This window comes from Netta rufina, assembly GCF_964035555.1.
Source record: "Netta rufina genome assembly, chromosome: 27".
NCBI lineage: Eukaryota > Metazoa > Chordata > Aves > Anseriformes > Anatidae > Netta > Netta rufina.
The window spans coordinates 2667752-2680008 of record NC_140151.1 but is presented as its reverse complement, the minus strand read 5'-3'; the positions used below and the strand labels follow the sequence as shown (position 1 = coordinate 2680008).

At 44.1% G+C, this 12257-nt stretch overlaps 1 protein-coding gene across 1 annotated transcript in view; it reads right to left on the bottom strand.

The window, feature by feature from the left end:
- Nucleotides 1-348: 348 nt before the first annotated feature.
- The window catches only part of LRRTM4 (leucine rich repeat transmembrane neuronal 4), a gene marked incomplete at both ends in the record, with an annotated part of 207415 nt that continues 195506 nt past the window's right edge, over nt 349-12257 (bottom strand). The window contains one exon of the mRNA XM_084302346.1: nt 349-570. Within this exon, the coding sequence (XP_084158472.1) occupies nt 349-570 (222 nt within the window). The remainder of the gene's footprint in view (nt 571-12257) is intronic.

Genomic DNA, 12257 nt, shown 5'->3' with positions numbered 1-12257 from the left:
ATGTAGAAAAATCAAATATACAAACAAAACTCTTAATCCATCCCTTTATGTAGCTAGAGTGAAATCTATTTTTTTTTTTTAATAAGAACTCAACAATCTCTCTTTAATATTTACATTGAGGAATTTGTTTGAAAGTTTAAAGCAAAGAAAATCCTGAAGTTCTCAGTGTGTACTGCACGACAGCATTTCCACAGTCTGCGGAGTTCGCTTTATCCCCTTCCCTTTGTCTGTGTTGGAACATTTGTAACTGGAATGGTAGATTTTAGCTTCTTGCCCTGGTCTCTTCTGAGATGAAAGGTCCCTCAAAAGAACTCCCCACTCCGCCCCCTGAAGAAGTCGCCTCCGTCATTAGTTTGGTATTCTCTCAATGTAAATGGCTGGAGCAGCCGAACGCGCGATCGTGGCTATGAAGCTGTGGTCTCGACTGAGTTCCAGGTTGGTCGTCTCAGCCTGCTCCCGGGACATGGTGTCGTACCCCTTATTTACATGGAGAGGCTTGTGGGCTTGGCAGTATCCGATCACCGGTTGGTCGTAACTGTAATAGGGTAAAGTCTTCATGTGGTGAGGAACCTGCACGAGAGAAGAGACCGAGAAAGAGAAATGTGTCAGCAATGCGTTCAGCCATGCATTTCTTCAGCTCTTATCACAGCACAGCCTCAAACACCCTCGCAGGAAGACAAACCTTTGATGCTTCTAGCTTGTATGGAGCACCTGCAGTTCTCTCTTCAACAGGACTACTTAAATTTGGCTTAGTTGGTGGGTCCCCGCTTGTACAAAGATGTTACATCTGTTGAAAGCCTATGCAACGCACCATCTGGCTAGGAAGGGTAAACTGGAAGCTGCTGGTAAGACAAACCTTTAAAAAACTGGCCCTTCTTCCACTGCCTTGAAAGGGGCTGAGCATTTCTGCAACAGCCAGCCCAGTGTGAGCATGTCAAAGGACTTGAAATGCTGACTGCCAGCACATGTAGCTGAAGGATGTCAGGAAAAGGTTCTTCACGAGGAGAGTGGGGCACTGGGACAGCAGTGGGTCCCATCCATCTCAGGGTATTCTATCATTCCAGCTTTCAGCACGGCTGGACCACACGTTTATTCCTCCTGCAACAAATCTGCTTGCCCAAGGTCATGATTTCGTGGGTCCCTTATCTTGCCAACCTCGCCAAGAGCCTCAAAGAGCCTTTATGGATGCTTGCTGGAGCTAAGCAGATCCAAACCTTGTAAAAATGTACTGGAAAAGTCTACAAGAACTATCCTGATTTATTTATTTTTAATGTAAATACAAAAATTCCAAATTTCTCCCCCTTTCCTATTTTTCATAAATGTCCTATGTTTGCAAATGTTAATCCTACAAGTAAGTATGATTTATGGCACAACATCAGACACAAATCTTTGCAGATAATTTTATCATCTGCAAGAGATGAGCTGATCGAGTAGAAGGAAATGTGTTCTTAGGAAAAAAAATCACACACTGCAGGAGATACAGGCAAGAGTTTATTCTGACACAGCTAGAAAACCTGAGCTCATTATAGCAGGAGGTTGCCTACATATAATTCAATCTTGTAACAAATGCCTCTTTATTTTCCACGCTGAACTTTAAGTGGAGACTACAGCACTAATTTATCACAAATTTTCATTGCAAGGTGCACATCATTCTAACGGGTACAAAAAAAGCAAAAGGCATTAAGAACAATTATGAGTTCTGCAGGGCGAGAGCTCCTCTTGCATTTGGATCTGATAAGCAGCAAGAATCCTCCCCCCATTTCTCTGCAGAACGCTGGAGAGCTTCCAAAACTCTTCCACTAGCTGGAGCTCGGCTGAAAACGTCATTTTCCGTGACAGTTGAATGGCAAGCATGCAGAAGACAAGCTGCTCGGCAGAATTTGATGGGACAACTGTATTCACTTGTGGATCAAATTCAGCCCTAGCGCAAGAAACTCTTACCTCCCTTCGGATACAGTAATATCTGTGCCAATTTGTATCAGGGCTGGAATTTGTCCTCAGCCTTTAAGGCAGCTCTTTATGGTTCTATAAAAGCCAAGGACTGTTTGTGTTCTGGAGAGTTGAGAGATTGAGGTCTTGGCTTTACAGCAATAATACACAGTACATTAACCACCTGAGTCCTGCGTGCAGCGCTGCTTGCTTGTTTTCTCCCCTTCTCCACACAGGAGTCAGAGGGATCAGGATCTCAACAGCATCCCTGAACAGTGGATAAAGTCGTTTCCTTTCCAGCTGGGTTGGTTCAAGAGAACCTCTCAGTTGTTTTCACTTAAAAAGTCAGCTTTGTGTATGTCTGAGGTCACATTAATAGAGGTTGGTGTGCCTCATATATGTAGGAAAGGTGGATAGTCTTATTATTAGTGTAAAAAAAAATAATAATTAGGTGTATCAGGCTATTCTCAAGCTTAAAGAGTTGCAGGTTTATCTGGAGAAAGTGTTTCAAGATGAAGGAAGCCCAGCTATGGATGTGCACCTCCCTGTTCTCAGGCATGGCCCTTCTACTGCCCTTTTTCTCCTTCTTTTGGGTCCTAGATCTCATCAAGGGAATTTAAGAGAATCATGCCAAAATCCTGCCAGAAGCATTATCCTTGAGCTACCTCCAGTGAAGACCACATGAAAAAAGTTTTTGGGATGCCTCTTGAATTGAGGTGGCAAGCCCAGGAACCGTCCTCTCAAAGGGAAAGCCCCAGAGGGCTGAGGCCCCAGAACCTGACAGTGCTTCCACAAAGACACGATTGTCATGATCAGTTCTCATTTACAATGAAACAGCAGAGCATGAACACTGAGCTCACAAAAGCTTTTTCAGGACATGGCTGCAACTACACCAACTATTGCAGAGGTGGACAGATGCACCGCTGCTCATTCGGATGTAAGTAAAAAGGATGGAGAAACACCAAGGACATCACTTGCAAGGCCATTCTGCTTTTCATTCAATATATATATATATATATTAAAAGCATCTAAGTTGCTGAAAATTTATTTTATTTTATTTTTTCTCCAGGATCTAAAGTAACTTTTATTTTGCTTCATTATTGCTACAGAACTAGTGCCTGAAATGCTAAGAGATACGACCTTCGACAAGTCGTTTTATGAGCTGGAAAATGAGAAGATGATGTCCTGCCCCTGCTCGCCCTCGGAGACCGGAGGTCTTTGAGGCAAGGGTGTTTGTGCAGGGACTGAAGCAAGCCTGCTCTGACCTAAGCTGGGGCCTTTTCGCTGCCACGGCCTCCGAGAGAGGAAATAAAAAGCAGATGACCAGAATGAAGAACACCAAACAGGTTACCAAATACCTCCCCCAAACTAAACGCAGACCCTGGGATTCTGCCATCACTATCTTACGGCCTCTCCCCTGGAAGACACAGTTTTCATTGGGGAGAAAAGGGAAGGAAGGGTGAGAATTTACCTGCCAGCAAACCAAAGGCAGAGGCAGGAACAGACCTGGGATGCTCTGGCACGGTGTCGTTTGCTGTCTCCTCCGTGCCACCCGCCACAGCCATTTGTGCTACAAAACTCTTTAAATTTGTTTGTTTTTTTTTTTGGTGATCTTTAGGTTCCCTTCCAACCCAAACCATTCAATGATTACCAAGGGGATGCACTCCAAAGCCACGACGTACACGTGCTGGACACAGCGGTGCCGTACGAGGGCTAAAAGCAAGCAGGATGCCATCCTCTGCTCGAACGCCTTGCCATAAGGGAGCGCACGGCCTCTCCAGCGCTGCACACAGTTGATTAAGTCGATGAATGAATGAATCTCTTCTCCAAAGAAAGCACTGACTCTATTAAACAACAAGCTTTATAAGCACTTCAAGTGTTCAGCAAGGGTTTTCGGCTAATGGGCTGGATTAGTTAGCTCGCATTAACTTCTGAAGCCTGCACCTCTGCAGATCTTCACTGGAAATGTAATAAACATTGCATCTCAGGAGCCACGCACTTGAAACAAATGCTCTATTACAAGTAAAATTTGCATAAACCCCCAGCTACAGGAGCAAGATAAAAGATTTAGTGGTGGAAATTCAGGAATGTAAATCTTCCCTTTTGAAGCTGAATTGACATTGGAGAGGTTAACGGCTCAAGAGCATTGCTGCCAAATAACAACTCCCTTCAAAACAAGCCGGACTAACTCCAGTTTCCCTGAGATTCAGTGAAATCCCACATCTGCATTCAAAATATTCCTCAACATTCCCTGTCCAGTTATCCCTTGACATTCAACAATGATGTTTCGTTAAACACCAAGTCATTTCAACATGTAAATGCATGTATCCGCGTTTCAGTTCAGGCATTTTTTATTTTTAAACGCCACACTGATTTTTATCAGCAGCTTTAGTTACTTGCATCAGAAACACTGGGATGTAACTGACTTACTCTTCAAAATTCTGATGTTTAATATGCAAGAAAGTTCACTTTAAAAGTATCAGTGATAAGAGTTCGGTTTCAAGTTCTGCTTCACATGGATGCAGCCATTAGTACCTAGATTTTTAAAGAAAACAGCAATAAAAATCCTTATTCTGGAACTTTAAAAAGTACATGAGCAAAGATGAAACCATAGCTAAATATCCACTGAACTTGAGGAGCTTTAACGAATATTGGCTTGGGTCCTAAATGAATACCAAGTGACCTTGCTTCTGCAATATTTTTCTCTTCCTACCACCTTTGATAGCATGCTGAATGCCCTCATACACCCTTAATTGCTTGCACTGCCTCGCACCAGGAGACTTGAGCCAACCTGAAATTCATCCCTGCTATGAACTTGAAGCTACGACACCTTACATCAAGTAACACCAGGAGAGTTTAACACAACACCAAGTTCTTCTTGCTGACTGCAACTCCTGCTTAAGTATTTTCTTTGTTCACAGCACCAGACTTACTGGAGGGAAGACTAGTTGGGGATCAGACAGAGATTAACGCTCTGTCTCGCACAGAATCACTTGCAGTTCTGCAAGATCTAATCACTAGCAGTCCCAGGTTGAAATAATTTCCTGGTAAACTGTTAAATCAAATTTGGGAAACACAGCTTTTCAGAACAGATCTATTTCATGTTGGAAATATTACGAGTCTTTCCTTTCAGCTTGGTTTTGAAGAAAGATCTCCAACCATTTGTTATCCCACAGAGAAGGAAAAGGAAGGAAAATCTTTCTTGAGAAACAAGAATGGCCATGGATGTCTGAATGCTCGTGTTCCCGGTGAGAAAGAACACTCCATTTTAAAAACTAAGCACAAGCTGTTTTTGTCCTAATGGAAAATGGAACAGGACAACCACCACTGCCTTGCATTGGACACATTTCTAAAAAAACAAACAAACAAACAAAAACAAACAAACAAACAAAAAAAAAAAAAACGAAGCATGAGTATCTTCTGGCAGTTAAACATTATCCGGTTTCAGATTTGCTGGTATTCTATAATCCAGGTAAACTGAATTATGTATAAATACTTGCCCAGTTAGTGATTACATGATTAAATTACACACAAATTCCAAAGTTGTCCATATGTAGTGGAAACTCGGCGTTACAAAATGTGGAAGCTATGCTTTCTCATTAGTGCTAATATTTAGTAACAGAACACCATGACTTCATTGCGGAAATAACACCATAGATGTTGATAAATCAAATTCAGAGTTCATTTAAAACCCTATCATAATTTAGAGTAAAAATAAGCAAGACATACTATCACAGCTTTACAATTAGCGAAGCATACTGCTTCACCTTCGAGATAGATTGATTAGGTACATTAGGCAGATATAGCTGGTATAAACAATTTCAGGGGATTTCATGCTGCTGAAAAATGACAGCTAACAACCCTGGAACATCCCTTTGGAGTCAGTTCAGAAAAACATTCCTCTTCAGGAAAACACACAGTCAGATACTTCCTGATAAACCCATTAAAATGGACAAAATACGGCCTTTAAAGGGAGTTCTGAAATACCGATGGCTGTTTTATTCGGTTTCCAATTGGAATAAACACAAGAGTGGCTGGCTGTTGTTTTTGTAAATAAACCTTTTGTTCTGAAATTTGTGTTGCCTAAGGTAAATCTCATTTTGGCAAAAAAAAATAAAAATCAAAATCGCATTTATTAAAAAAAAAAACAAACATACCCCGATAGTCTGAGCACTCCGTTACGGGGTGGTGTGAGGTTTTTAGGAGAACTGCTTTTACTGAAGTTGGCTGTGCAACATCCAAGTGTTTCAGGAGAACTGTCAACTTGATTTTTATGTGAAGGTCTTCAATATCTGTAATTAGCCCAGGTTTTCTAAGAGTTACAGATCCCGCTGGGAACCGCCTGAGGTTGGCATGCCTACATTAGGCACGAAGCATTAAGCAGGATTCCTTCAGTAGCCTGAATTGTAGGTGCAATTCCCTCAATCAATTCCCTGCAATTTCATGTTCAATTTCCTCCCCACTCCAGACAGAAGCCACTTGGGTGCCTCCTCCATCTATTTCCTCCCAAATCAGATTAACGGTCTGTGCAGCTCCCTCTGGGAGCCAGGCACAAGAAGGAAGCCTCAGGGTGTAGCCAGGGAGCCCAAGCCCTGGTGCTGAGCCCACTGCTGCCCTGAAATTGTTCCTATCATGAGGGGATCCCTCACCAGGTCTGCAGCTCCTGGTTTGCACCAAGAAATTGAGAACGTGCAGCCACAGACGGGTGGTGTTGGGATGTGTAATGCCAGCTCCTGGTCTCCTGCACAAACACACACATGTATGGTCTTAAGTGCTGGATGAAGAAGGTTTTTTTGTCCTAGACAGTGTTTCCTTAGCTTATTCCTACCATGATAGTCCTACAAACAGCTCTCTTCTTTAGCTCTCTGCATGATGCCTTGCTGCTGATAGAGGCACACATCTGCCACAAAGAATATGGGGCAGAGGGAAGAGGATCAGTGATCCCCTGGGATCTCAGTGAGATCTCTGGAGCTGTGGCTAAGGCAGAGCCCTGCTACTCACTAAAAGGCAGCTGCTGGATATGTCGTGGCCCAAACCTGACCGTGCCTTCAGCAGACTGCAGTTTCCAAACGCCCATCAAAGCAAGCAGCGAGCATCCAGGATAGGGACTGCTCGGACCAGACCTGGGGATGAAATCAAGATCTTCAGAGCCAAGCCTGAGCTCTCATCAAGCGTTCAGGGGTTGGAACAGGGCAGGGGCATCTTCATCTAGCTATGGGTTAGGAACCTTTTCTGTATTTGAACTTAACCTGCAGAGAAAATCAGTGGAAGGTTGTGGATGGCAGGTCTCGGGTCGTGTCCTAGTAAAAATAAAATTGCTATCAGTGGGAATTTGGAGCCTAAATATTACAAATGACTGACAGGGGGGACATTACTCTCACTCAATTCTTGTATTTCTAGCTGGGAAAATGAGATCCCAGAATTGACATAAACTATCAGGAGAGAGTTCCTACTAGGACAAATGTAGAGGAAGAGCAGGCAGGAGGCACAGGGCAGAAGAGAGTGCAGCCCGCAGGTACTTCTCATGGCCTCTTACATTTCCATTTATAGTTTATAACAAAGTAAACTCATCATTTACAGGCATAATAAATAACCACAGGAATTAAACAACAGTGTATTAAAAATGATTATAAGCATATTAACCTAATAAATTATATGTCATGGTAGTAAGAAAATTATGGATCTATGGGACCATATAATACCATAAAATTGATTCCATTAAAAAAAAAAAGTTGATTAAAACACATCTATTAATTTTTCATATGGCATTAAAAATTTCATCAACTTTTAAAATGTCTGTAAGCTACACAGGGCTTACCATAAAGGCAGAATTTCATGATTTATTCCGTCCTTGCACAGTGTATTTCATGTCTTAAACCCCTACATAATATCACGCTGTCAGTTTTGCTGCTATCATGAACTAGATTTTAAGTTTCCCTTTCCTTCCCTACAGATAGCTCCCTAATCCTTCCAGCCCATCACCCAAGTGCCTTTCCCTTTAAAACCAAACCTCTCCACGGATTGCTTAACTAAGTGTGTTTCTCCAAAGATCAGGAGGAAAATCATGCACACCGCACTGCTCCCTCTACGGGCCGATTTCATCTTTCAATCAGTAAATGAAAAGGTTTCCCTGAAGAGAACTCCCAGAAAGGAGAAAGCCTTCTAAGCCTTGTTATTGTTCCTTGGGCAAAATATTTCTTCTAAATAGCTTTATCTGTATTTCATGGAGTATCTGCTCGTGACAAAAAGGCTCGCTGATGAAAAGCCTGAAGTGAGATTCCCAGTAACCTTCGATTTTCCGCCTTGGAGGGCCAATAAAATAAACAAACTATCCAGATATTCTAATTGGAAAGCCATTAATATTGCTTTCAGTGCTATTAGGATAATCTCCTACAGAATTCAACGGGATGGGGAGGTTGGGGTTACAAAAAAGCTTTCACATTACTTAAGGACAGAAGCTCAGCTTTGCAGCAGCCCCGCAGTGCCTTGCAGCAGTTCCCTACCTCGAGTCCCTCGGGGACATTTGGGTGCCGAAGCACACAGACATCCAGAGCTTGAGTTTCTTTTAAGGCACCTCAGTTTTCATTTAGATACTTTAAAAAGCCAGGTTCTCCAGAGGAATTCCCGCTCCCTAAGTATCGCATTAAGAGCTGCTAAGCGTAGATCATTTGTACTTAACCTCTGAGGACAAGGCAAAGGTCCATCGAGCCAAGTCTCCAAGGGATCAAGAAGAAAGAGCAGAGCACAGGTCAGCAGTGTGGTAATAATGTCCACAGAGCATTCTCCTGACCTCCAACGCTCCCAGCTTCACTTAGCTTTCTAAATTGCTGGCGTTTCAGGCCTGAAATACCACGGGGCTGGATCTTCCCACATATTTAAGAACCTGAGGCACCCTCCCAGGCCCAGGGATGGCTCCGCACCCTTCGGAAGATGGTTGAATTTGCAGCTGGCATTAAGACAATCAGGTAATGCAGAGCAGTAAGGAAAGGACGTTCCTAACTGAGAGCCTTCCTCCAGCCCCAGTACTTGCTGTTCCCTCCTATTTGCACATGAGAATGAACTGGAACCTTTGGTTCTCCTGTGCCCCTGATTTTGCCCCAGTTATGCCAATTTCCCCCTTCCCGTCCCAGACAGGAGGACCAACTCCACAGCATCTGCCCTTGAAAGGCAAGGCTGACCTACGTGAGCTTTGAATCACCAAAATAAAACCTGAACCAGCTTCTGATACCTCGCTGGGGTCACAGGATATCCTGCAGCAACAGGGTGGATGGAGGGAGAAAAAAAAAAAGCCCAAGAGACATCACCTCGGTGCCAGCTCCTTCTGGTTGAGTCCTACGTGGAGCAGAGGAGAGGAGCCAGGAGAACAGAGCAGATGGAGATGGATGCTCTGAGTAGGAAAGGCTGCAAATTGTCCCGTTGTTTCCCTTTTCCAGCACGGCATGCTGCTCTCAGCCAGCGAGGCCAAACACCGTGCCTGTTTACCTGATCCTGGGGAAGCTCCTCCCTGGCTTTCAGCACAGCAGGTGCCACAGCCACCTACGTCCATGCTGGAAATGCCAGGAAAAGGCAGCTGGGAGGTGAAGCAGAGCCTCTGCGAAAGGTCCAGCAGCCAGTTTGGGAAGCAGAGCACTCTGCTTCTGTCAAAAAAAGAATGACAGCAATAGAGGGAAAGGTAGAGTTGTTTTTCCATGCAGCAATCAGGAAGATGGCAACCTGCTCCACCCGTTACCCACGATAAATAAGTGCAGTCTTTAACGTGAACATCTGATAACGTGGCTGCCACAGTGACAAATGAAGGCACTGGAGAATGATTGAAACAAGCCTCTGTCGCATATTAAAATACTGCCTTCTCATTAGATCTGCACAGAACTTACAGTGTGCAAAAGAGCTATCCAGAAATTGATGGCTTTTCCAAGAGTTTTAAATACTATTTAAAGTCGTACGTGAAAGCTGAACATGAAGACACCATTAACATACTCCTGAAAGCACATTACTCAAATTGCACAGGATTTCCTTAAGGCATAAGCAGTTATAAACAATGCAACATGAGGGCTTGTGATTAAAAACTACTGGTGCTAGAAGAAAGGGGATACCGGGTCCCTTATCAGACTGATAAAAAGTAGGAAGCTTTTCCTCCCCCGTTATCTAGTTATGCTATACCCAAAAGGTTTTGGTTGGAGTCAGATGACAGTCTCAAGCCGTTTCTGGTTGAAAACAAATGCTTAATTAAAGCCATATCTACAACTGGCACTAATTCTGTTTAATGAGGTAATGTTAAATATAGAGACAGCATCCACACCCTGCATCCCCAGCAAGCTGTAGGGTGGCAGAGCCCTTCTCCCCCATCAGTGTATAAAACTCAATGCTCAACATTACGGCATTGTCCTAAGGTGAGCAGATCATCGGTTTCATTTATCAATCACCCTGAGATGATTTGAAGGAGCAGGAAATGGGCACCGAGAGAAAAACAAATGGCAGAAAAAGGAAAAAAAGCTACAGGAGCTCATATGCCTGTTGTTTCACCCAGTCTGGGCATCAGATGGTCTATGCCAAACCATCGACGTCCAGACCTGTAGACCAGAAAGGTCTTAAGAAACCAAAAGCAGAGGAGCGAGCAAAGCATCATGACTGTGGCTGAGCACAAATTCAAGGCGTTATTATTTCTCCTGAGAAGCCAGTGCGATACCCATTTCCTTCGGGATAAATTTGCTCCGGTGGGATAGATGAAACCGCTGGCACTACAGACCTTCTTGGACACGGGAGGGAGCTCCTATTAGGCTGAATGTCTCAGCAGGATTCTCTTCATGAGAAATTACAACGTTTTAATTGCCTCCACTGTCTCCTAGCAGAGGAATCAGTGTGCGCAGTGGAACAAACACACTGGCAAGAACATTAATCCAGCAGCAGAACGGACAGCTTCTCCTCCTGATGTATGTCACTTCCATTAGTGCTGATGGGAGCAGCGTGCCCACGCCGAGAGGCGACCGCAACCCCCCAGTTTCCAAAAGGTACTGCTGGATGACTCATTTTGGGGTGAGGATTTATGTAACCTCATCTCCACTGAAAGGCTGAGGAACAGCCTCAGGATCTTGCAGCGCCGTAAGGGAAGAAGAGTAGGGCACAGCTGGAGGGAAATGTCTATTTTGGGTTCAGAGAGAGAAATTAATTTAGGGGTGAGGGTGAAGCGTTGGCAGGATGCCGCTGAGCTGCGGGTGACACGCTGCTTAGGACAGGGGCTGGAGGACTGGGGGCGGCAGCTCTGTGCTGGCAGAGCCAAGAAGCTGGAGTTGAACTTTCTGAGTTTGTGCCCTGACGCTGTGAGACAGCCCAGCTTTGCAGGGATGGGGAGAAAACACTCGGCTCTTTCCCCAGCTCCTCTGCCAAGCCTGTGGAGCACACGGGCTGCGATGGGAGAGTGAGGTCAAGTCCTTAGCAGGGTGCTGAAGGATGATGCTCTTCAGCCCAGCAGCTCCGAGAAAAACCCCTCTGCCTGAACCTCGGAGTCTGCCCTAGCTATAAATACACGACCAGGGGCTCCACCTGCAGAGTTCACTCCACGTACCAAACAGGATACCACAGAGGAATATTATGGCTGAAATTAAATTAAATATCAGAAAAAGCTTGGGAACACTTGGATATGAACTGCTACAGGAACTCACTGCATTACAAAGGCCTCTCTTGATCCTGGATAGGGCAAACACATTCTGCCCCTGCTGATCTATGAGCATGCGACTTGCAAAGGAAGGCTGCAACAGCAGCTCCGTTAGCTGCTCTCTGAAGAGACCCCTGAAATGGCAAACAGGAGAACCAGAAAAGGCAGGGTAAGGACTCGCACAGTAGACAGCATTAGAAAATTAATAACAAACTTGGGTTCATGCTTCAGTCATGTTCTATAGAATCTTTGTATATCAGAGATCAAGCAAGCAGAAAATTAATGCAAGACTGTCCAGCATTGCAGGCAAGGGCATTTCACAATGATAGCATTATTTTTTAATACTCTACAGGAAACAAATGACTTTTTCATTCCTCTGGGCAAGTTTTGTAATATGCAGGAAAATCATCAGTAAAGACATTCAGAATCCCTGAGAAAACTGGAAGAAAGATGGGTTAGGAAATATTCTTGGCGTAGCAATCTTTGCTGCCACAAAACCAAGCGGATCAATTCAATTACTCCATGAGAGCAAAACCAACGGAAATAGTTATTGTGCAGCAGCGGCTTAGTGACACTTTTAAAGCAGAAAGGGAGGTCTGGATGACATTCAAAACAAAATGCATGCTAAATCCCAAAAACAGGCATTGTATAACAGAAGAGGGGAGTGCAGCAACTA